The 22,805-nt window shown below is 45.3% G+C and overlaps 1 protein-coding gene across 2 annotated transcripts; it reads left to right on the top strand.

Annotated features, from left to right (window-relative positions):
• The first annotated feature begins 1,087 nt into the window (after nt 1-1,087).
• On the top strand, nt 1,088-21,569 carry STAMBP (STAM binding protein). Of its 2 annotated transcripts, XM_079987541.1 has the most exons (10): nt 1,088-1,205; nt 3,618-3,831; nt 10,143-10,218; nt 10,637-10,732; nt 11,452-11,776; nt 13,454-13,578; nt 16,229-16,366; nt 17,180-17,292; nt 19,489-19,588; nt 20,574-21,569. In XM_079987541.1, the coding sequence occupies exons 2-10, from the start codon at nt 3,629-3,631 to the stop codon at nt 20,628-20,630; spliced, it is 1,233 nt and encodes a 410-aa protein (XP_079843667.1). In that variant the 5' UTR covers nt 1,088-1,205; nt 3,618-3,628; the 3' UTR covers nt 20,631-21,569. The 2 variants fall into 2 exon arrangements, with proteins under 2 accessions (XP_079843667.1, XP_079843668.1); XM_079987542.1 differs by lacking the exons at nt 1,088-1,205; nt 3,618-3,831; nt 10,143-10,218 and having other exon boundaries at nt 10,637-10,736; nt 11,455-11,776.
• Nucleotides 21,570-22,805: the final 1,236 nt, after the last annotated feature.

Consider the following 22,805-nt stretch of genomic DNA (forward strand, 5'->3'; position numbering starts at 1 on the left):
ACCACCCCGGAAAGCAGAAAGAGTATTCCTGCATCTTAGACACCTGCTCCCATTCTTGATTTGCATTCTGCTTTTCCAACAACAAATGTTGAGCTCAAAGCAGCTCATCATCATCATCAATTTATTGTTTGGACCCCGTCCATCTGGCTGGGTTTCCCCAGCCACTCTGGGTGGCTTACAATAGAACATTAAAAACATGATAAGACATCAAACACTAAAAAGTTCCCTAAACAGGGCTGCCTTCAGATGTTTTCCAAAAGTCAGGTAGTTATTTCTTTCCTTGACATCTGATGGGAGGGCGTTCCACAGGGCTCCACATATTCACAACAGCATTAGGAGGTGGGAATGTAAACACTATAATATCAAATACAGTATGAATAAAGTAAACAATAACAACAAATACATCAAAACAATGGATACAATTCAGTGAAATCATAATTCATAGTAATTAGAAATATTGGAAGGAGCTGCTGCATACCAGACCTGTGCCAAGTGACATTGTTGCTGTGGGAAAGAGCTTCTTCACTCAGTGCAGCAGGCAGCCTATTCCCAGACAGTACGATCTGTCATAGTTTTTCCCACTACAAGCAAGACACATTCCTGCTAAAGGGCAGCAATTATTTCTGAATTTGCACCTACACATGTACACGAGCACATTCGCATTTCATGCAAAACTCTGTCCATGTGCCCTTTTAAGGTAATGTGCATATACACGTGTGTGTGTGTGTGTGTGTGTGTGTGTTTGGGGGGTGGGGAGGCGATGTGCAACTGGACCCCCTTATCCTAATAAAAGTGTTGCCCAACTGCTGCTTTCGAATGAAGCTTCCCAGCCAGGGAGCAGGACGTCTCCAGTCTCTGCAAGGGGGGAACTGCTGCCCAACCGCAGCCACCCTTAAAAACTTGCAATCCCCCGAGCGACAAAACCACCCTCTTTCACCTCCGCCCGGGCTGGTGTGCACGTGGGGAAGGGGAAGAGTTCGAAATTGGGTTTCTCCAACGAGAACCCGGAAGCCGCCTATCGACACTCAGCAGCGACCCTTCGCCTAGATATAGCTCTATTGAAATATCTCTGTGGCAGGAGGGCCGGGCTAGAGAAGCCGGAAGTGGCCTCCCGGAAGTGGCTCATGTTCCGTATCTGCCTCCGTCCGTCGCTCGCAGGTCTGTGCAGCCCAGCCAGGAGAGGCGGCCCGCGCCCGCAAGCCCAGGTGAGTCCGGGGCCTGGAAGGCGGCCTAGAGTTCCGCCAGCCGCGGCTCCCGCTTTGCTGCCGCCCTGCGAGCCTGCCGCCCCCAGCAGCAGAGCTCTCGGCCGCTTCCCTCGCCGTGCCGGGGGGCGGGAGGGAGGGAGGGAGGACTGTGGTTGCTGCTTATTTGCCTACTAAATTTGCCATAGCTGTCAACGTTTCCCCCTTTTTTAAGGGAAATTCCCTTATTCCGAATAGGGTTCCTCGCAAGGAAAGGGGAAAGTTGACAGCTATGGAATTTGTGTACCGCCCTTCACTCGGAGAGCCCAAGGCAGTTCACAACATCAAAATGCAAAATGCATAATAAAACCCTCCAGGAGTGGACGCCCACCCAGCGGTGGCAGCCGATGGTTAGGGTGACGGGAGCAGTAAGAGGACAAAGCGAGCCTTGCAGCCGGATCGGACCAAGGAACCGCCTAGTCCAGCACCTTTTTCTCACGGTCCTTCAGTGCCCATCAGACGTTGCTGGACCCAAAGGTGGATTTAGAGGAGCTCAATAGCGCTGGGTGTGGAGCCTCGAGGGCACCTGAAGCAGATGCCACAACAGTGATGTAGAATGAAAAGCAAGAGGTGGGGGTGTGCGCAGAATTTTGGCACCACACAGGGCACCACTGCTGGACCATCACCCTTGATCATTGGCCATGCAGGCTGCAGGGCGTTGGGAATCCAGCTGTTGTCCTAATTACAACGCTGTCACTTCAAAGAGCCACATCAGCACACCCTCTGCTCGCTGTTTGACCAGAAATGATTTTTCTCCAGCTCTGCAGATATCATGACAATAATCATGTATTGTCTGCTCTCTCTATAAGGATCTTATAAGATCCCAGCGGTGAGAGAGCCAGGGTGGTGTAGTGATGAGAGAGCTGGACCAGGCCAGGTTCAAATCGTCACTTGGCTTTGAAGCTCCTTGGCCAGTCACTCTCTCACAAGCTCATCACGGAGCAGCCTGCTGGATCAGGCCAATGGCCCATCTAGTCCTGCATCCTGTTTTCAAAGTGCCCAACTAGATGCCTGCCAGGAACATGCAAGCAGGACATTGGCGCAACACTATCTCTTTCCTCCTTCGGTTTCCAACAACTGGTATGTGGCGGAAGAGCATAGCCTCCATCATGGCTAGCAGTCATTAGTCACTACCTTCTCCATGAATTTGTCTGATTCTGTTTAAAATCCATCCAAGTTGGTGGCCATCACTATCTCCTGTTGGAGCGAATGCCATAGGTTAACTTAACTGTAGCCCAACATCATGTTCTAGATTGTGGTAGGAGATCCGTGTGTGATTTCCTGGCACTGGAACAGGGGGCAGCGAGTAGTTGCCCAAGGCTTACCTGTTGTCTTGCTAGCAGTGGTAGGGCTTGAATGCCATATCCAGTTTTCTTTCTAATCCCTACCACCAATTTAAATTCAACCTGATGTTCTCTGGATGTTTGGCATATAATTCGGTTTAAGCCTGTGCTGCTGTATGATTCTGGGCTTGATGGAAGCATAGCTTTGCTGGTTGGGACTGATGGGAATTGTAGTCCAAAATATCCCAGATTGGGAAAGGCTGATCTGGGTGCCTTCAGTTGGAGGATCAGTCTGGACTTCAGGACAAAAAGACTTTAGAAAGATGGTTGTGTAATCTCTGTAGCAGAGGCACCAAGAGTCGTGTGTATAGCATGCTCATCTAGTGAATGAGAGGTACAGCACAAGTTGAGTGTCACAGTTTAGTATAAAAATCCCAAATGCACACATTACCTGAGGCAAAGCTATTTGGGAAGGTTGCTTATTATCAGCAGCTGAAAAGGGGAGGCTGTTCGGAAGTCACAACTCCTATTCTAGCATTAAAAACATCTGATGAAGGGTAGCATCATCATCAAGCTGACTACAGTACCAGGTGAAACTATATTTAAAGGCTGCCTTTCTATCCAAGGCAGTGAACAAAAAGTACATTATTATTATAAAACATTAAAAGTACAAAAAATACCCAATATATTAAAATATAATTTAGCCCGTATAAAAGCCATTTCCTGAGCAGCAGCAATATGATGAGAGGGAGGATTTCTAGTAGCGAAAGGGAGGTTTCCTACTAAAGTTAATTTAGCAATTCCTTATAATTTGGTCTCTTAAACAACTTGTAGTAGCCAGTTCCTGCTTCTGAAGACACAACTGGTAGTGGAAATGCTTGTTGATATGCTTTTTATAATTAATACCTGAGACACTGTGACCTTAAGGTTTATTGGATTGTAGTTATAAGATGTGTTTTCACCAGCATTCTTCAGTTACACAAATATTAGAGCTTAAGTTTATATGAGAGTCCATGCCTCCGTGTATCTTCCAGAGATTTCAGTTAAAGGGTTTATCTGGATACAAATGGTTTCATATCAATTTTCTCTACAGACGGACCCCCTATGCCTGACCACGCAGATGTCAGCCTGCCCCCAGAGGACCGGGTCAGGGGTCTTATCCAAATGGGCAGTAGTGTGGAGGTGAATGAAGATGTCCCACCTCGGAGGTACTATCGTTCCGGACTTGAGATCATCCGGATGGCAACTATCTATTCTGAAGAAGGCAACATTGAACGTGCCTTTATATTGTACAACAAGTACATCACGTAAGAAATTTGCATTGCTCAGTAATAACAGAAGAACCTCTGTTCTGATAAGCCTGTTAAGTACCATTGTATTGTAAACCAGCTGGGCCAGATGGAGCTTATACGAGATTCTTGCTCAGTTACTTATTGTGACTCAGGTGTGCCGGTACTGGCTTCTTCCCTCACCTAAGTTTTTAATCAGCAAGAAGTAGATGACTTTGTCTCATCCCAAACCTGAGCCTAAGGGTTTATCTAAGCAACCTGTCAAATCAACCCTCAACTGCATTTTAATCTTTGTGGATACTTCTGTAAATCTTGATTCAAAGATGAGGCAAGGGTCCAGCCTGCATGTAATGGATGTGCATTCAGTAGAAGGGCTGTAGCTCATAGGTAGAACATCTGCTTTGCATGCAGAAGGTCCCAGGTTCAGCTCCTGGTTTCTCCAGGTATTATTATTAATTCAATTTATATACCACCCTATACCCAGAGGTAGTGGTGGGAATGTTGCCTGTCTGAAAGCCTGGATAGATGCCACCAGTCAGTGTTGACAGTACTGAGCTAGCTGGATCAACAGGCTGGCCTATGGGTTGTATCAAATGTTAGTCCTACTTGGAGTAGACCAATTGAAAATTAAATACATGACTAACTTAGGTTCATTCATTTCAGTGGTCTACTCTGAGTAGGCCCAAGTCCCCTTTACCAGCTTTGTCTGGTTCTCCAGCTGCAACCATTCCTGGACAAGAATTGCCTGACCAATGTAGTCCAGACATTTGTAACCTCAAGACTAGATCACTGTAATCCACTCTACTGGAGCTGTCCTTGGATCTGGTTTGAAAGCTCCAGCTGATGCAGAATGCAGTGGCCAGACTACTGGTGGGGCAGTGGACCAAAAACATGGGACACCTTTGTTAAACATTCTGCTCTGGTTGCCCATCTGCTACTGAGCCAGTTCAGGGTCCTTGTATTCATTTACAAAGCCCTGGACAATTTAGGTCCTGGGTACCTCAGGGATCGCCTGAACTCTTATATCCCAGCCCAACCCTTATATTACTGAGATCATGTGCAGAAGCGTCATTGGTCATTCCCCAAGTTGGTGGTGCTCATTCTGCAACAGCAAGAAACCATGCCTTTAGTGTCATCAGCACAGTCCTGTGGAACACTCTGCCAATCTCTACTGGCAGAGATTAAGCAGGCACCCTCTGTGCCAACCTTTAAGTGCCTGCTGAAAACCTTGCTGTTCTGCCTGGCCTATGCAGGCAATTAAGAATACAGCCTTTCACAATCACTAATTGGTGTCTGTTTTTAACTCTTTAATATAGTTTTATTGTACAATTTTATATTTCAGGGATGTTCAACTCCCAGTAGACTGCGATCTACTCACAGTATTAAAAAACTGGCAGTGATCTACCCATTGTCGTAAAAAGACTGACAGTGATCTACCCAAAGTTGTTGAACTTTTTTTAGTAAGCCAAAGTTTGCTTTTTGCTTTTTTTGCTTTTTTGTAAGGAGATCGCTGAGGGGCCGGATATCTAACAGGAACACCCTGATCTACTGATAGATTGTGATCTACCTTTTTTGAACATGCCTGTTATATTTTATTGCTGTAAACCACTTTAATGCAGTTTCTTTTAGGACATAGCAATATAGAAATATTTTTAAAAACAAAATAAAATATGGTACAAGCGCAGTGGGGATGGGGAAGATATATGAGCATGTCACTGGTGTAATGTCTTGGGCATGAAAAGCACCATGTTTTGCTCATCACTCCCAATAGTCATTAATACAACAGCTGCCGGGGGGAGGGGAGTTGGGGGCTGGGTGAATGCTGTAAAAATTACTTCTGGGGGAGGGCAGAGGGACCTTATTGATTCCATGATATGAGGATGAAAAGTCAAATGAGTTTCTTTTAACCCAGAAAAGTAGTTTTTGTAATTACCGTATTTTTTGCCCTATAGGACGCACTTTTTCCCCTCCGAAAATGAAGGGGAAATCTGGATGCGTCCTATGGGGCGAATGCTCTCCAGGCTTCAGGAAGACATCTGCAGCCTAGGCAGCCCTGCGGGAGTTCCCGCAGGGCTGTCTAGGCTGTGGATAGTAGTTTGCTTCCCGGAGCGTCGGGCGCCCTGAAAGCAGAGCGCCTGGCGCTTCGGGAACACATCCGCAGCCTAGGCAGCCCTGCAGGAGTTCCCCACAGGGCTCCCCATGCTGCGGATAGCAGCCTGCCGCCCGGCGGGCAGAGCGCCCTGAAGCAGAGCGCCCCTCGCGCCAGGCAGACATCGGCCAGCCCCACAAGCTCGGGGGACAGCAGGGAGGCGCAGCGCCGCCATCCACCTGTTCCTCGACCTGGTTTGGTTTCCCCGATCTGCTTTTGGGGGGGGGAAATAAAGGAAAAATTTTTTTTCTTTATTTCCCCCCCAAAAAACTAGGTGCGTCCTATGGGACGGAGCGTCCTATGGGACGAAAAATACGGTATCAGCAAGCAGGCTCAAGGGAGGTCTCTAGGCTGTAGCACTGACTGCCAAACTAACAAAAACTGTAACTTGCCTGGAGTGCAAAAGGATTTGCCAGGTTTGTGTATTTAATTTATTAATTTATATCCCTCCTTTCTCCCAAACTGGGATTCAAGACAGCTTGCAACATTTGAAAACAACATTATAAAATACCAATGTTATAGAAACAAACAAGTTGAAAACAGTAATTAAAATACTCTCACTGAGAGAACTGAGATTACAGGGAACCAGGCAGAGGGCCTTCTCAGTAGTTGCTCCCGCCCTGTGAAACACCCTCCCGTCAGATGTCAAGGAAATAAACAACCATCTGACTTTTAGAAGACATCTGAAGGCAGCCTTGTTCAGGGAAGTTTTTAAGATTTGATGTCGTATTGTGTTTTAATTTGTTGGAAGCTGCCCTGAGTTGCTAGGGGCGTATAAATAAGAAACTGTCACCACCACCACCATCAGAGCACATTTAGAACTGGCAATTAGAGTGCAATTTGCCCTGACTATAATGGTCTGCACCTTCAGTTTTTAAAGGCCTGTCTGAACAGGAAGGTCTTAGCCTGCTGGTGGAAGGATAGCAAAGAGGGAACCAATCTAATCTCTCCTGGGAGGGAATTCCACAAATTGGAAGCAGCCACAGGAAATGCTGTCTCTTTGGTCACCACCAACCATCCTTAAGTTGATGGGACTGAGAGAAGATCCCCGAGAATCTTAGGGAGATGCAATGTTTCAGATAGCCTGGGCACAAGCCATATAGGCTCTTATAGGTCATAACCAACACTTTGAATTGTGCTCAGAAACAGACTGTTAGCCAATGAAGTTAGCTCTCCGTAACTGGCCTCCAACAGCAGGTCTGCCTGGCTGCATATATTGACATGTAGCTTCAGTTACTCATTCAGTTCAGCTTATTTCTTACTAGGCCAAGAGAATCCTCTTCCATTCCTCCCCTGGGAAAGAGGGTCTTTATTTTCACTTGTTGGCATTCACTGATTATTGAGCCGTGAGGTTCACATTTTCCCTTCAGTGTTTGAATGAAAAGCTGATAGCTGGCTCAGAGTTGCAGTTTAAGGTTACCCAATCAAAGGCATGTTGTGTTTTTTTATTGTTAAGATGCCACATATATCAGTCTTAACAATCTTCTAAGTTTGCTTTGAGGGACGTGGGTGACGCTGTGGTCTAAACCACTGAGCCTAGGGCTTGCCGATCGGAAGGTCGGCGGTTCAAATCCCCGCGACGGGGTGAGCTCCCGTTGTTCAGTCCCAGCTCTTGCCCACCTCGCAGTTTGAAAGAATGTCCAAATACAAGTAGATAAATAGGTACTGCTCCAGTGGGAAGGTAAATGGCGTTTCTGTGCGCTGCTTTGGTTCACCAGAAGCAGCTTAGTCATGCTGGCCACATGACCCGGAAGCTGTACGCCGGCTCCCTTGGCCAGTTTAGCGAGATGAGCGTTGCAACCCCAGAGTCGTCTGCGACTGGACCTAACGGTCAGGGGTACCTTTACCTTTTACCTTTTAAGTTTTCTTTGAGAGATTTGGGAGTCAAAGCTGGGGGCAGGGTGAGGGAGTGGAAATCTTCCTACTCCTAGGAGACAATATCAAATTTCTAATGAGCTGTGTTGTTGGGGTTTTTCCAGTAACATTGAAAGTCGCTTTACTGTTCAGCCAGTTTTTTAGCAGTACCTCAAAATCCTCCCTCAGGATTTGGATTCCACAAGAGCAGCCTTCCTTGTAGCCAAGAAGGGATATTGGCACTCTTCATAGGCGGTGATGTCATGCATATCACAGGAACCTCCCATGCAGTTACTCGCTTTCACAACCTTTACATTCATTCAGTTCCCAAGCAAAATGCCTTTTCTTTCCTGTCTTGGATATGATTGGCTGCTTTCCTTCAGAGCCCAGTGTATTGCATTGAGCTCCTCCACCCCCTCCCCTTTAGTGCTGTGGGCTAGTTTGTGGCCTCTGTGTGTTTACTCAGAAGTAAGTCCCACCAGAGGACGAGATGGTTGGATAGTGTCTTCGAAGCTACAAACATGAGTCTGACCAAACTGCGGGAGGCAGTGGAAGACAGGAGGGCCTGGCGTGCTCTGGTCCATGGGGTCACGAAGAGTCGGACACGACTAAATGACTAAACAACAACAAGTCCCACCAAGTTTGTTAGGGCTTACTTCTGAGTAAGTGTTCATAGTGTTGCAGCTTTAGGGTTTCAGGTGCTGTTGAAATCCTTTAACATGCTGAAAATCTGCTTCACAGTTCGTTTCAAAACTTCTCCAAGCGAATGTTAAATTCTTGGTAGTTCCAAAAATGGAAGTGGGGGTCTAGTATGGTCAGCCTTCTCTCCTTTCCAATGGCTGTTGCTGCCACCATTACCCAGGCATCTTCTATGCACAATTTTCCTGCTCCAGCCCCATTACATTCAGTACATTTTTTCCTGATTAGCATCACCTTCAGCCTTGCTTAACCTTCCATGCTTCCTCTTTTATGGGCATTTCTGGGAAGAGAAACTGGCCAAGGGACCTGCTAAGTGTAAAACTTGGTGGATCCCTTCCAGCTCTGCTCCCTCTTGGCAGCCACCTAAGCCTCCTTTAACTAAACAAATCCTGCAACTGTGATTCTGCCATTGCAGTAACAAATGCAGCAACAACGAGGAAACTCTGTGTGGATTACAGTATAAATGGTGTTTCTGTTTTGTCAGGCCTTGTGCAGGACCGTCCTTACTGTGAGGGAACTCGTCTTGGAGGACTAAGCATAGCGTAGCCTAAATTATCCATTTTGGGAGGGCTGCTCAACCTGGTCCCACCAGGGATGCTCAGACTTTTGAATGAAGTTGGCACAGCCATTGCGAAGTGCTTCATAGGTGCAGAGCAAATTTGCTCAGATGATGGGAGGTTGTAATGGGGAGGTACTGAGAAGCAAATGTGCTTCCCAAAGGATCCTCTCCAGGGGCAGAGTGCCTTTCCAGAAGGCAAATGCAGTGGCAAGACAATAAAACTGAGGTGGACCTAGAAACATTTTTGTTTACTGTGTTTTCTTTAGAATTTGGAGGGGTTGGATAAAGTTGTTTGGAGACTGAACTCCTGGTTGGCCAATCTTGGCCTAAATCAGCATCAGAATGAAAGTACATTTAAGTTGCTAAAATAGGACCCTTAAGATGGCAGCTGAAAACTAAATTGTCAGTTATGTGCAGGAGGCTGAACCATTTCCATTTATGCAAACCTGTGCCTGAATTAGGCTTGAGCTTTGCTTTGATGCTACTTGGCAGGCCAGGTTTTCCTTTGAACAAATAATTCCCTTGGTCTTTGCTTGTGTGGAGGAACAGAATATCCAGATTTGCAAATTATAGTCTGCTCCAGTACCTGACTGTGGGGACCATTTCCATTAGAAGGAGGAAGTGGCAGAAAGCTCAGCTTTTGCCCAGGGACTGTTTTGTATGCAGAGAGTCAAAATGTCTCTTGGGGAGCAAGTTTGCCATTTAAATAGAGCTATATGAGCAACACAGATGCAATTTTCCACAGAGATTGCGATCCTGTGACCCAAAGCCCTAGGTGTGATATTTTGAGTCTGTTTGAGATGCAGTTTCCTGTGGAGTTCCTGTGCTAGAAAAGTCTTTAGTTTGTGGTGGAGAGGAGGATTGTGTCCTGGAATTTTGCTGTAAAAAATGTAAACTGAAATTGTGATCCCAGAGTCCCCACATGATCAGGGTATGTAGGCCTGATCTTAGCCACACAGGATTATTGTATTGGACCTGGAAATGCTGTAACAACCCAAGTGTGGTCATGGTTCTCCTTCCTACATCTCAGCTGCCTGTTCTCACTTTCTTTGTTCTCTCTATTCCAAGGCTCTTCATAGAGAAACTTCCGAAGCATCGTGATTACAAAACTGCTATCATTCCTGAGAAGAGAGACACAGTAAAAGTAAGTGGCCACACTGGCCGTAATGGGGAAACTTTGTTTTAAGATTTTCCTCTTGAGAAAAGCTGCTGTAGCTCCCAGATACTGGCAATGAGGAAGAAGCTGTTAGTCTATCACAAGCATATATAGAAACTATTTTGCAATGAATTATGTTACAAAATGCAGGCACCTGAGAGAGAGAGAGAGAGCGCACACTAAGAAGTGTGTCACCCTTCCTTGTAAGTTTCTGTCCTGACTCCCTCTCCCTGCTGTTCTGTTGCACAGCTCCAATTTATTTCAATGGTGCTTGCCTATGCAAACATCCTGGTGGACTGTTCCAGGCCCCTCTAATAATGGTTCTTATTGTCACACTGCTACTGATCGCAGCTTCTGTTTGAGTTCTAAAGAACTTAATTTTCATTCTTCCTTTCTCTCCACCCAGAAACTAAAAGAAGTTGCATTTCCTAGAGCTGAAGAGCTGAAAAAGGAGCTTTTAGAAAGATACAACAAAGAATATGCAGAGTACAATGTACAAAAAGTGAGTAACAGGAGGAGAAATGCATGAGCTCCAGATTGTGCCTCTGAAGACCACAGCTTGCAGGGAATGATGGCTGTTTGGGGTCTGTTTGTGTTTGGTCCTGGTCAAACAAGGAAGCTGACATGCTATCCCAGCACTGTACCCCAGCTACCCTTGGTCTCTCTCCCTATTCCAGCAACTGGTATTCAGAAAAAAAATCTAACTCTTCCATCTTCATCCAGAGTGGCTATGGAGGTTCTGCTCTGGTGTCTTGGGGTCAATAAAGGACTGGATGGGGAAGAACAAATTTGAAGTTAATATAAATGAGATAGTCTTGCTTATAGGAGTTTAGCCTGTTGCGAATGGGAGTAACACTCCCCATTAAATCTCAGATTATAGTCTGAGTGTTCTCCTGAATCCAGCCTTGAGCCTGGATGCTCAAGTGATGGCCATAGTGAGGAATGCCTTTGCCCAGTTTAGGTTGGTACACCAAATGTGCCTGTGCCCAGAAAATACTGGTTTAGCCCTGGTGACACATGCTTTAATTACACCTGGATTATAGTGATGTTCTTTCCATGGGGTGGACTTTGAAGAATTGTCCATGAACTTCAGCTGGTCCAGAATGCAGCAGCTGGATTTCTTTTTGAATCTGCTTTTGCCTGTGAGACCCAAGGACTGCCATGGGCTGCCTGCGTTGCACCTTTTCTCACCTGGTCCCTTGTCTGATGTTCCTGATGCAGAAGAAGCAGGAGGAAGAGTTTGCCCGCAGCATGGCTCTGCAGCAGCAGCTGGAAGAGGAGAGGCAGAGGGTGGCCAGGATGAAGCAGCAGCAGGCCGAGCAGGAGCAGTTCAATGCATTCGAGGAAATGATCCGGCGCCAGGAGCTGGAGAAGGAGCGCCTGAAAATCGTGCAGCAGTTTGGGAAGCCAACCCCCAACACCTCGGATGGCCCCTTGGTACCTGGCGTGCTCAAGCCCTTGAGCCCCAGTGGAGGAGGAGTGGTGCCAAAACCCCCCAGTGTGGACAGGTCTCTGAAACCTGGAGCTTTGGGGATCCCAGAAAACAGTTAGTATGTCTTGACCCACCTTGTTTGGCTACTGGGTGATAGATCTCCTTCCCTTCCACATCAAAACATGAACAAACCCCTCACCTACAACATGAGAGTATTCTAAAACTAAATAACTCTACTTTTGTAACACTTAAAACCCTGCTTGTGCCGATCCAGATCTCTGTATTGTAGAGTGTTGACAAGATGACCCTTTGGGTTCCTTCCAACTCTACAATTCTGATTCTAGGATCTGGTATGTTCTCTGCAGAAGAGACAGATCCCTCTGCTACTGTTTTGCCATCTGAAGCTGAGCCGCCTCACAAGCCCGTTTTATTTCCTGCCCTGCCCTCATGCTCTTGAGTGGCCATAGGCGTGCATGCACGCGGGGCCGTGGGGCCAAGCCCCCCCCATTTTCACTGAGGGAGCTGTCCCCTCTATTCCACAGCCAGATGGGCTCTGTTGGGCCCTCCCACAGCTGTGACTAGGCCCCATCGGGCCTTTGAGGGGGCGCAACGGCCACTGTCAGGCCTCCTCCCACTGTTGGATGGAACCCAGCGCACCTGAATGGCCAGTTGCAGGGACAGGATGTGACAAGACAGCCGTTCTCCAAGGACCCAACAAGTTTGTGGGCTTCAGTGGTTGATTGGAGAAACCTGGGTTCTAACTTAATCCTTGAATATTCACCCACCTTTCATCCTCCCCCCCTCCCCCAATTTTCCTCCATCTGCTCACTGAAAATATTATCAGTTCTTTCAGAAGGCAGTCTTGAAATACAGTCATACCTCGGGTTGAGTATTTTCAGGTTGCTGCCCGTGGCGACCCGGAAGTAACGGAGTGTGTTACTTCCAGGTTTCGCCGCATGCGCAAATGCTCAAAATTACGTCACGTGCATGCGCGGAAGCGGCGAAATGCGACATGCGCAGACGCGTCTTACGTTTACTTCAGGATGCGAACGGGGCTCCGGAACGGATCCTGTTCGCATCCAGAGGTACCACTGTACAGAGAATCCTGCAGCATTGAGACATTTTTGCAGTGGAGCGGCGGTCATGAGTTCTGTTAGTAGGTCCCTCCCTGTGGAATGTAAGGGGTGACACACATACAGTGGTACCTCAGGATAAGTACTTAATTTGTTCTGGAGGTCTGTTCTTAACCTGAAACTGTTCTTAACCTAAAGCACCACTTTAGCTAATGGGGCCTCCCGCTACCGCTGTGCCACCAGAGCACGATTTCTGTTCTCATCCTGAAGCAAAGTTCTTAACCCAAGGTACTATTTTTGGGTTAGCAGAGTCTGTAACCTGAAGCGTCTGTAACCCGAGGTACCACTGTATCGGAAAGGGCTTTTGGACCTTATGCAGCACACCTGAGCTTTTTCTTTCCAGGTGTGCATCCGCTTACCAGCAACAACTTTGGGCTACCTCTTAATTCTGGTTGAAATAACCACTGGCCCTTTTTTTAAAGTGCTGGTCTCAAAACAATCTTCCTGTGGCCTGTTCTTCCAAACAACATATCATGTAGTAAATCTGAGTCTGGACCATTCAGTTCAGATTGCAGGCATTGACTCATACGTTTGAATTCTTCCCTTCCTCCCTCCTGCACACAATCATAGTGAACTAGCAGTTCAGGGTAAAAGCTTAGGCTAGAACCTGATATATGCCTGTGACGTTGTACATCAAAATCTTCTCTCCTCTCTGCAGATACTACTATAGAAGGACTTCGCCGTGTGACTGTCCCCAGAGAACTCTGTCATAAATTCCTCCAGTTGGCGGATGCAAACACTGCAAGGGGTGTAGAGACTTGTGGAATCCTTTGTGGGAAGCTGGTAAGGTGACTTCTGGGATAATTACATCAATATTTGGTAGTCCCCGGTTTCAAGACTCTCAAGTTGCTGATTTGATTACTTGGAAATATTTGTGTTTATTAATATTAACTTGCTTTACATCACTTAAAGAACATGGGTGCATATATCAAAGCTGTTGCACATATGTAAAACTAGTTGCCTGATGTGAAGTCATGGAACGTTCATGAACACTCTTTCTTGCAAAAACTCACCCTGAGGGGATACAAGTTGCAAAAAGTCAGCTTTGTTGAGGGGCGTCTTTTGGAGGAGAGTTAGAGACAAGGGAGGGTGTGTGCTGTCAGCAGGAGTGGTGGAGAAGCAGCAAGACTGAGTGGGCAGCAGGGCTAAGAGGTAATAGATGGAGCCCAGAGGCCATGGACAGACAGATGGTGGTGATGTCAAAATATTTCACCAGTGCAGGAGCCTACAATACCACCCTAGACTGATGCTGCTCTGGATATTGAATAGTACAGTTTATAGTTTCACACCTTCGAAGGTTATGGTGGCTTCAATGTGTTTTGGTAAAATGATAAATGAATCTTTTTTTTTTTTTTAAAGATGTACTGCAACCTTTGCTTTAGTTTGTAATACATTAGGACCACTTCTTTCAATTTTTTAAAATGAAGCTCTTAACATTGAACACTTGAGAGATTTTTTCAGCTTGGCTTTTATATTTTTACACTGTAGCCAGAAAGCCAATTTTACCCATTTTTCTTTGCCTTCAGCCTCCCTTAAACTTCTCTAGGTGGGAGATTTGTTCATCTAGGCAGCTTTTGCCCTTTGGATTCTTAAAGTGGGACACAGGTGGTTTTTTAAAAGTAATTCAGTAAAATTTAACAACAGCAAGGCAGCGGAGGGATGTAAAATCAAGAGCCAGCAGCAAAACAGACCTTTTAATCGATCTGAAAATATTTCAATGTTCTCTGGTTATGGTATGACATGATATTTCTAAATTTTGTTTTATCTCTTTGATTTATCTACTCTCCTTCATTGTTGGTTTTTAAACAGAGGTTGGGTGTCCATCTGTCAGTGAATCTTAAGCCGGGATCCCTACATTGCCAGGAGTTTGGATCGGATGGCCCTTGTAGTCGCTTCCAATTCCATGATTCTGTGATTACACTGTTTAATGACATTTATCATGGGTTGCTTGTGTTATGGGAATGCTGTGTATAAATGCTGGCATTGATCAGTTCGCCACTTCTCAGTCAGTTTCTGCAGCCCCAGCAAGGCCCACAAGTGGTGCCTGCCTTGAGCCACCCTTCAAACACATTTTTGCTTTTTGGTTTTTTTTTAATAATATTTATTAAAATTTCAAAAGAGTTACAAAAATGAAAAAAGAAAACAAAAAATACAAAATGCAGAAAAAATAAAGAAGCAATTAAAAACATTTCAATCTTTCCATGTCTTATTTTTCTTTTACTTATTTCCCTGACCTCCTCACACCTCCCTCTTTTGTATTCTAGTTCAATTGTTGTTTCAGCAAATCCTTACCCTTTTTGCATTTATCTTGATACTTTATCGTAATATATTATAACTTTACATTTTAACATGTTAACTATCCATTTTTACATACCCCTTAGCCACCTTATTGCTAAAACCACTTAGCTTCATTCCAACCTCCCTCTAACATTCCTTAATTTTGCAGTGTTTCTGTAAATAGACTTTAAATTTCTTCCAATCTTCTTCTACTGACTCTTCTCCCTGGTTGCGGATTCTGCCCGTCATTTCCACCACCTTCAAACACATTTTTGCATCAGCAGTTGCATTCAGGGGCTGCACAGTGCCCCAAACAGAACATGGGAGGTTAATGTGGTGTCCCAGGGGTGGTGGATGTGTCTGAGAGCTGCCATTTTAATTTACCATGGAACACCACTCTCTTGGAAGCACTGTGGGGAATGTGAAAGGGCGCTGATCCAGAGTAGTCTGCTGCCCACTGCCTCAGTCCCTACTGGGGCGTTGGCAGGTGACACTGAGGTAGGAGAGGGGCTTACCTGTGGGCACTGTGCCATGGGCTCCCTCCTACCTAGAACCCCTTCTAAGAGAAATGGAATAAAAATATGGGTGATAGAGGAGGCAGGGAATTGGGGGGAAATCCTTACACAGCAAGAGGAAATTGGCATTTTTATCGGAAGGGGAGGTACAGCCTAGTTCAGGCATCCCCAAACTCGGCCCTCCAGATGTTTTGGGACTACAATTCCCATCATCCCTGACCACTGGTCCTGTTGGCTAGGGATGATGGGATTTGTAGTCCCAAAACATCTGGAGGGCCAAGTTTGGGGATGCCTGGCCTAGTTCATAGAACTGTGGAATTGGAAGGAACCCCAAGGGACATCTAATTCTGCCTGTTGCAGTGCAGGTGAGGCTGGTGGGATCGGCAAGAGGGCATTGAAAAATCACACCAGAAAGTGTGCAGTAATTGGAGGAGGAGGGAAAGCTGAAATTCACTAAAACATCCAAACTGTCCAGGTCTCTAACGTCTCTGAAGCTGGGAATGTGGGGTTGGGCCATTCCATTCGTAGGCCATTATGTTTATGTCACTGGGGCTGTGTGGTGTTTGAATGGAAGCACTGTTGGCTGCTGCTAATTCCTCTTCCTCTTCCTTGCCCCCTTGCCCTTCTTTTTTTCCTTCCAGATGAAGAACGAATTCACAGTAACCCATGTCATCATCCCCAAGCAGCACGGGGGCCCTGACTATTGCAACACGGAGAATGAGGAGGAACTCTTCCTGATCCAGGATCAGTACAGCCTTATCACTCTGGGATGGATCCATGTAAGCCTTTGCTCAAGGCCTTCCAGGTGCAAAAGCCTGTTTGTGGGTGTACTTGTTACGGGCTGAGTCTTTGCCAGGTTCTTGTGCTTTCCCCGCAAAGCGATTGGCTGCTGCCTGCTGTAGAGCAGAAGACAAATTCAGAGATTTGTGGAAGGTCCCAAAGCAACCTGCTGCTGGGGGGTGCAAAACCCTAGTGTGCTCCTCTTGTGCAGTAGAACTTTTCAGTGAATTGTGACTACTTGCATGCCTGTGTATGGTGGGGAGGGGGGGTGGAATTACCAAGTGGATTTTCTTTGGTGCTTATCACACCCAGGGCCAGCTCTAGCATTGGGCACAGTGAAGCAGCAGCCTCAGGCAGCTACTTTTAAGTATCATGAAAGGGCAGCAAACTGCTGTTGCTGTTGAATTGCTCTTGGGGGGGGGGTTCTTGTGGGATTTTCTGCCTCCGATTTTCTGTCATTCATTTCAATGGGGCTTACATAGGAAAACTTCTTTGCAGATTGAGCTCTGTGTCCTAGTCTTTGTGCAGGACAACATTTGAATTTACTTATCAAGCACCCAAATATTTATGATCAGAAGTGGTCAGCACTGCACCTGCTTATTCTCTTCTTTCCCCAGTCTGGACTTAGATTGCTAGGGTGGGGGTGGGGGTGGGGAATATGATCACTCTAATAAAGAGCTATGAAAGGTCATGTTAATGTTTCCTTAGGGAAGCAGGAGCCTTTTCCACTTGCTTGGTGGTTGTCAAGAATGAACCATGCCTTTCCTGGTGCTTGATTTAATTTCTCGATCTTTTCCTCCATCCTTATTTAGACACATCCTACCCAAACAGCTTTCCTTTCCAGTGTAGATCTACATACGCACTGCTCCTATCAGATGATGCTGCCGGAGTCTATAGCTATTGTTTGTTCGCCAAAATACCAGGAGTAAGTGTTCAATTTATTTGTATTGCAGACTAAATAAATGTGCTACGTTCATTCCATTCTGCACCGCATTCTAACAGAGGTTTGGTGCTTAGGCCAAGAAGAGAGGGCAGATGAGGCCTAGGAGTAATGTAGAAGGAGGGGATTTAAAAATAATATTAACCAGGCCTTTTTCTTCAGCCAGAGCTCACAGGAACTCAGCTCCAGCCCCTCAGAGGTGGGAGCCATTGCTATTCTTAGAGAACAAGGGAGAAGTTCATGGGGAGCTCTGGCACCTCTTTTTCTAGAAAAATAGCTCTGATAATAACCATAAGAAATGTAGATAACCCTTTCTGCACTTCAATAGAGTTTAAAAGATTTTGGAAAATTGGGACAATGGGGGGGGGGGGAATTAAGGATGCAAGGAGGAACTAAGTTCCACTAAGGGGATTATGCACATTTAGCAGATGAATTTGTATCCTTGTGCCTCCAAAACATACGTTCCTCACCCCACCTTGCAGATTGTGTTAATAATAAGCGGTTCTAGGATTTCTTTCTAAACAATTAAATAAGACTCATTGACTGCTAGTCATAGTAACATAGTAATCAAAAGAGGCACCAGGTCTTTGAGCACCAGTTGCTGGGAATCACAGATGGGGAGAATGCTGCTCTTGGGCTCCTCCTCCTGCCCAGGATGACTGAGATCTGGTGTCCTAATGCATTCCACCTTGGGTAGGACCTGCCCAACCATTCCTATTGGCTAGGGCCCACTCCCAGGCCAGCCTTGAACCCTTAAAAACAAGCTTTCTTATACAAACTACAAAATGAAACAATAAACCAATAGAAAATAATAAAAGAGAAACAATTTACAATTACAGTGGTACCTCGGGTTACATATGCTTCAGGTTACAGACTCCGCTAACCCAGAAATAGTACCTCGGGTTAAGAACTTTGCTTCAGGATGCGAACAGAAATCGTGCTCTGGCGGTGCGGCGGCAGCAGGATGCCCCATTAGCTAAAGTGGTACTTCAGGTTAAGAACAGTTTCAGGTTAAGAACGGACCTCCGGAACAAATTAAGTATGTAACCAGAAGTACCACTGTACACACAAATTAAAATAACCCCAACCCCATTTAAACATTAAAAACCACCCCACTCCAACCCAAAAAACAACCAGAATTTTAAGCCCCATGGATTAAAATTATCTTAAAAGCATTTTAAAACACACTAACATGGAGCAGGAAAAACAATAGCAGACCCCCCCCCCAGCACTGCCCCGAGAGTTCATTGCAGTGAATCTGCCCCCGCCCTCTAGGCCAGCTGGCAAAGGCCTTGCAGAAGGAGCAGGCCCTGCAGTCCTCACCACAGCAGATCAGTATGTTCAGTATGAGGGGTTGGCTGTTCTTGGATATTCTTGGATATTCTTGTCTTAAATTCCTTCGTTTATGACAATACCATCCTTCAGTATCTTCTCACCTTCCAACATTCTTCACCAGACAGAGATGAAATCTCCTTTACTGTCTTTGCCAAACCAGCACCTCCCATTGCCTAACCCTCCTGCCCATTTACTCCTCTGTGACAACCAGTGCCGTTATACAGCCATTCCACCACAATTTTCTCTAAAATTCTTAGCTATCAGATAAGAATTTCCAAACTTCTTCTGGGATTTCCATCTGCAGATCTCTCTCCCGTTTTCCTGTATCTATGTGATTTGCCTCCCAGTTTTTAAGAATTAGTAGGGCTCTTCTTATGCTATGTTCTTTTCATGACTTTCTGATGACTTTTGTTGTTGTTGTTGTTGTTGTTGTTGTTGTTGTTGTTATATGCACGTATTAGTCACTTCTTCTTTTACAAAAAGTAACTCAATAGTACAAAAATTAAAATCAGAATGGAGATAACCCTAAAAATGCATTCATACATATAAAAGGCAAGTCTAGTACATCCCATCCACTGGAAGAGACCACAGATACCTAAAATATTTTATGTATGCCGCTTATTTTAGTGTAGTTCAGTTCAGTTTAGTTTATTAAATTTATACATCATTTGATTGTTTTTTTTTTAAAAAAAACCAAAACCTTCAAAGCAGTTTACAAAAAATATGTAGGAAACCCAGAAGTGCTAATGATTGAGATTTCAATAAATATGTTACACAAAACTTGTCCCCCTAAAACCTGCTATCAGTTTTGAGGCATACAAGTGATTTTATTTACAATCTTTCTAGGACTGGATTCTTTAAATTGACAGACCATGGCATGGAAGAGATCTCTTCCTGTAGGCAAAAAGGGTTCCATCCACATAGCAAAGATCCCCCACTCTTTACAGTAAGTATATCCAAAGTGCATTGGCCTGGTTCTTGCTGATTCCCCCAAATCCTGCCTGTACTGCAATGGCATGCTAACAGAAAAGCCTTTATCCAATTTCTGTTCTGATGCCTGCTAGGGTCAGAGAATGCCTCCTCTTTCTCTCCCCACTATTTTAGATTCTTTCTCTGTGTAGTGCTGGAAACTGCCAGTGAAGCAGGATGGTGTGGATTTTTCTCCAGCACAAAAATATCAGAATTTATAGTGGGATCCTAATGCGTGTTTAGGAGTGAGTCCTATTGAATTTAAGGGGGCTTACTCAAAGATTAGGATTGCAGCCAGAAAAAAGAAATTCCAGTGGGTGTTGGAGCTTTTGACTGCAGAAGATATTCTCAGCACAAACTCTTGCAGCAAATTAGAGCTTCCGAAATGCTTTGCTGTCCCAGGACTAGCCCTTGGTCCCATTGCTATTCAGGGAATCTGGGATGGAGCCCTGAGGCAGAGGCAGCTGGGAGTTGGGTGTGTGATGGCAACCCAGATCAGCTGGGTGGGGAGCACATTGTTCCTAAACCTCTCACTGAAGGGGAAATCTGCTGGTGACGTTGAGGTACTTGGAATACTCTAAGACTGCCATGCGCCATGTACAATTACAGTGGTACCTCTAGATGCGAACGGGTTCCGTTCCGGAGCCCCATTCGCATCTAGCAGCAAGCGTAACTAGCAACGGCACGTCTGCGCACGCGCACATCGCTTTTCGCCGCTTCTGCGCATGCGCATGACGTCATTTTGAGTGTCGGCGCATGCATAAGCGGCGAAACCCGGAAGTAACACGCTCCGTTACTTCTGGGTTGCCACTGAGTGCAACTCAAACACGCTCATCCCGAAGCACATTCATCCAAAGGTATGACCGTAGTATCACTTTCAGCCTGTACATTGTGTTGAATTTAGCCACCCCACCTACTCTTGACTGCTGTGGCCTTCATTTCCTTTTCCTTTTTCCTTTCAGACCTGCAGTCACGTGACTATCCTGGAGCAGGAAGTGATGGTACTGGACCTTCGATAAAGCAAATGCCTTCATGCCTTTCTCAGCCATTAACTGTCCTCTACATTAATTTACGATGACTAATAATACCCCCTCTATGCAGCAGTTCCCAAGGCTCTCCCTGTAACGCCACAAGAGTTTCACATTCTTTCTGATCTCAGTTGTTAAATTAGGGAGGAGAGAGGAACTCTTAGGAGATATCACTAAACTTAATTCAAGTAGTATTTGGCTGCTCACTGATCCTCTTCAGGCTTTACTCTGCTGAACTTTAATCCAAAAATCAAGCAAATTAATAACCTATAAAAATCTGTTTGTGATATGCTGAGCGCATAAATTCATCTGTTTCCTCTCTTTCAAGCTGCAAACATAGAATTTCCTCCAAAGCTCATAAACACCGATGGAAGCCTTTGGTGGATTCCCCAAGTGCTGTGCCAATAGCTCAACTTCTTGTGAGCGACAACAAAATGATGTTTACGTTGGAAGGAAATGAACATATGCAGGAAGATTGTGTTTTTTGTTGTCAGGAATTCTTCAAAAGATAAATAAATCACAAGTTCTTCCAGGCTTCCGTTTCAGGGAGAGGGAGGAGATAGGAGTTACAGGAAAAGAGAAGCCAAAGGAAGGGATTCCATAAATAGCTTCTTGGTTCCATTCTTGGCACGGTTTGCCAAAGGATGGATCTGCACTTGATTTGTGCTATGAACTTTCAGTTCCAGCAAGTGCCGATATGCACTAACTCAAGTTGGACAACCCCTTAAGTAATGCTTTAAGGCCTAGACCAGCAACTTTAAGGCCTAGACTGAGGGTTAGTTCGATATAGAGATTTAAAAATAGGTTTACTGTTGGAAAAACGACTCTGGTACCTCTACATCTTGTACCTGCCCTCGTATCACATTGCAGTGAAGGGCAGGTTTAAAATATTTTAAATAATAAATAAATACACCTATAAAAAGAACATAACTCTGCGGCATGGAATGTTTACTGGGAGCGGAGGGGAAACTGACAGCTGGCTGGGAGGGTGAATAGAATGGAGAAGATGGAAAGGGAGGAAGAGACACAAAGATAAGAAGCAAGCAGAGAAGACCCATCTCCTTGTCTGCATAGGCCATGCCCTGGTTCACATTGAAAAGCCATCTACTGTACAATACTCCCAGGTACAGAAGTGAGTGCTACCTTGAAGAAGAAGAAGAAAATCAGTGGAGAATTTCAATATTTTTATGTAGTTGGCTCCAGCACCAGTGTGTCTAACCTCACCCCCAATACCCTAAAAGATAATAGCAAAATGAAAATATATAAAAAATAATATACAGTGGTACCTCGCAAGACAAATGCCTCGAAAGACGAAAAACTCGCAAAACGAAAGAGTTTTTCGTTTTTTGAGTTGCTTCGCAAGACGGATTTCCCTATGGGCTTGTTTCGCAAGACGAAAACGTCTTGCAAGTTTGTTTCCTTTTTCTTAGAACCGTGCATTCACTTCGAGGAGCAACTCATAGCACGCGGTGTGGTAGCCTTTTTTGAGGTTTTTGAAGACTTTGGTGATTTTTGAAGCTTTTCCAAAGTCTGTGCTTCGCAAGACGAAAAAATTGCAAGACGAAAAAACTCACGGAACGAATTAATTTCGTCTTGCGAGGCACCACTGTATATTTATTTATTTATATTTATAAATAAAAATTAGAGAGAGAGAGAGAGAGACTGTGTCAGACCAACACGGCTACCTACCTGAATCTAGCAAAATGAAAAGTTCCTCTTTTTCCTATTCAGTCTCAACTGCACTGCAGGGCTGTCATAAGCCACTCTCTCCCACCCTTCCCATCTGCAATATGGAGAATGAACTGGAGTTGCTTTGGAATTTGCAGCAGAAGTTGTTTTAAAGCACACTTAAGTAAGAATTGAATAAAAAAGCAAGTCCCATAGTTTAGCCATGCATTATGGGAAGAAGCCGTTTATTTTATCAATATCTGCAAAGCTTACAAACTATGGCGGAGAAAGCAAGTCACTGGCAAGAGGGGCTGCTAGGCTTGGGAGCTCCAGGCAATGAAGCATATTCCCTTGGCAGCTTCTTAAATCTCTTCCCATGCAATGTGAGTGTGTGTTGGGTGTTACACTCCACTTAAGTGAGGCCTAGCCGGCCTGGCAAACACCCCACATGAATTCTGTTTGCATCTACATCAGCCTTCCTCAACCTGGCGTCCTCCA

Source organism: Podarcis cretensis (genome assembly GCF_951804945.1).
Source record: "Podarcis cretensis genome assembly, chromosome: 8".
Lineage (NCBI taxonomy): Eukaryota > Metazoa > Chordata > Lepidosauria > Squamata > Lacertidae > Podarcis > Podarcis cretensis.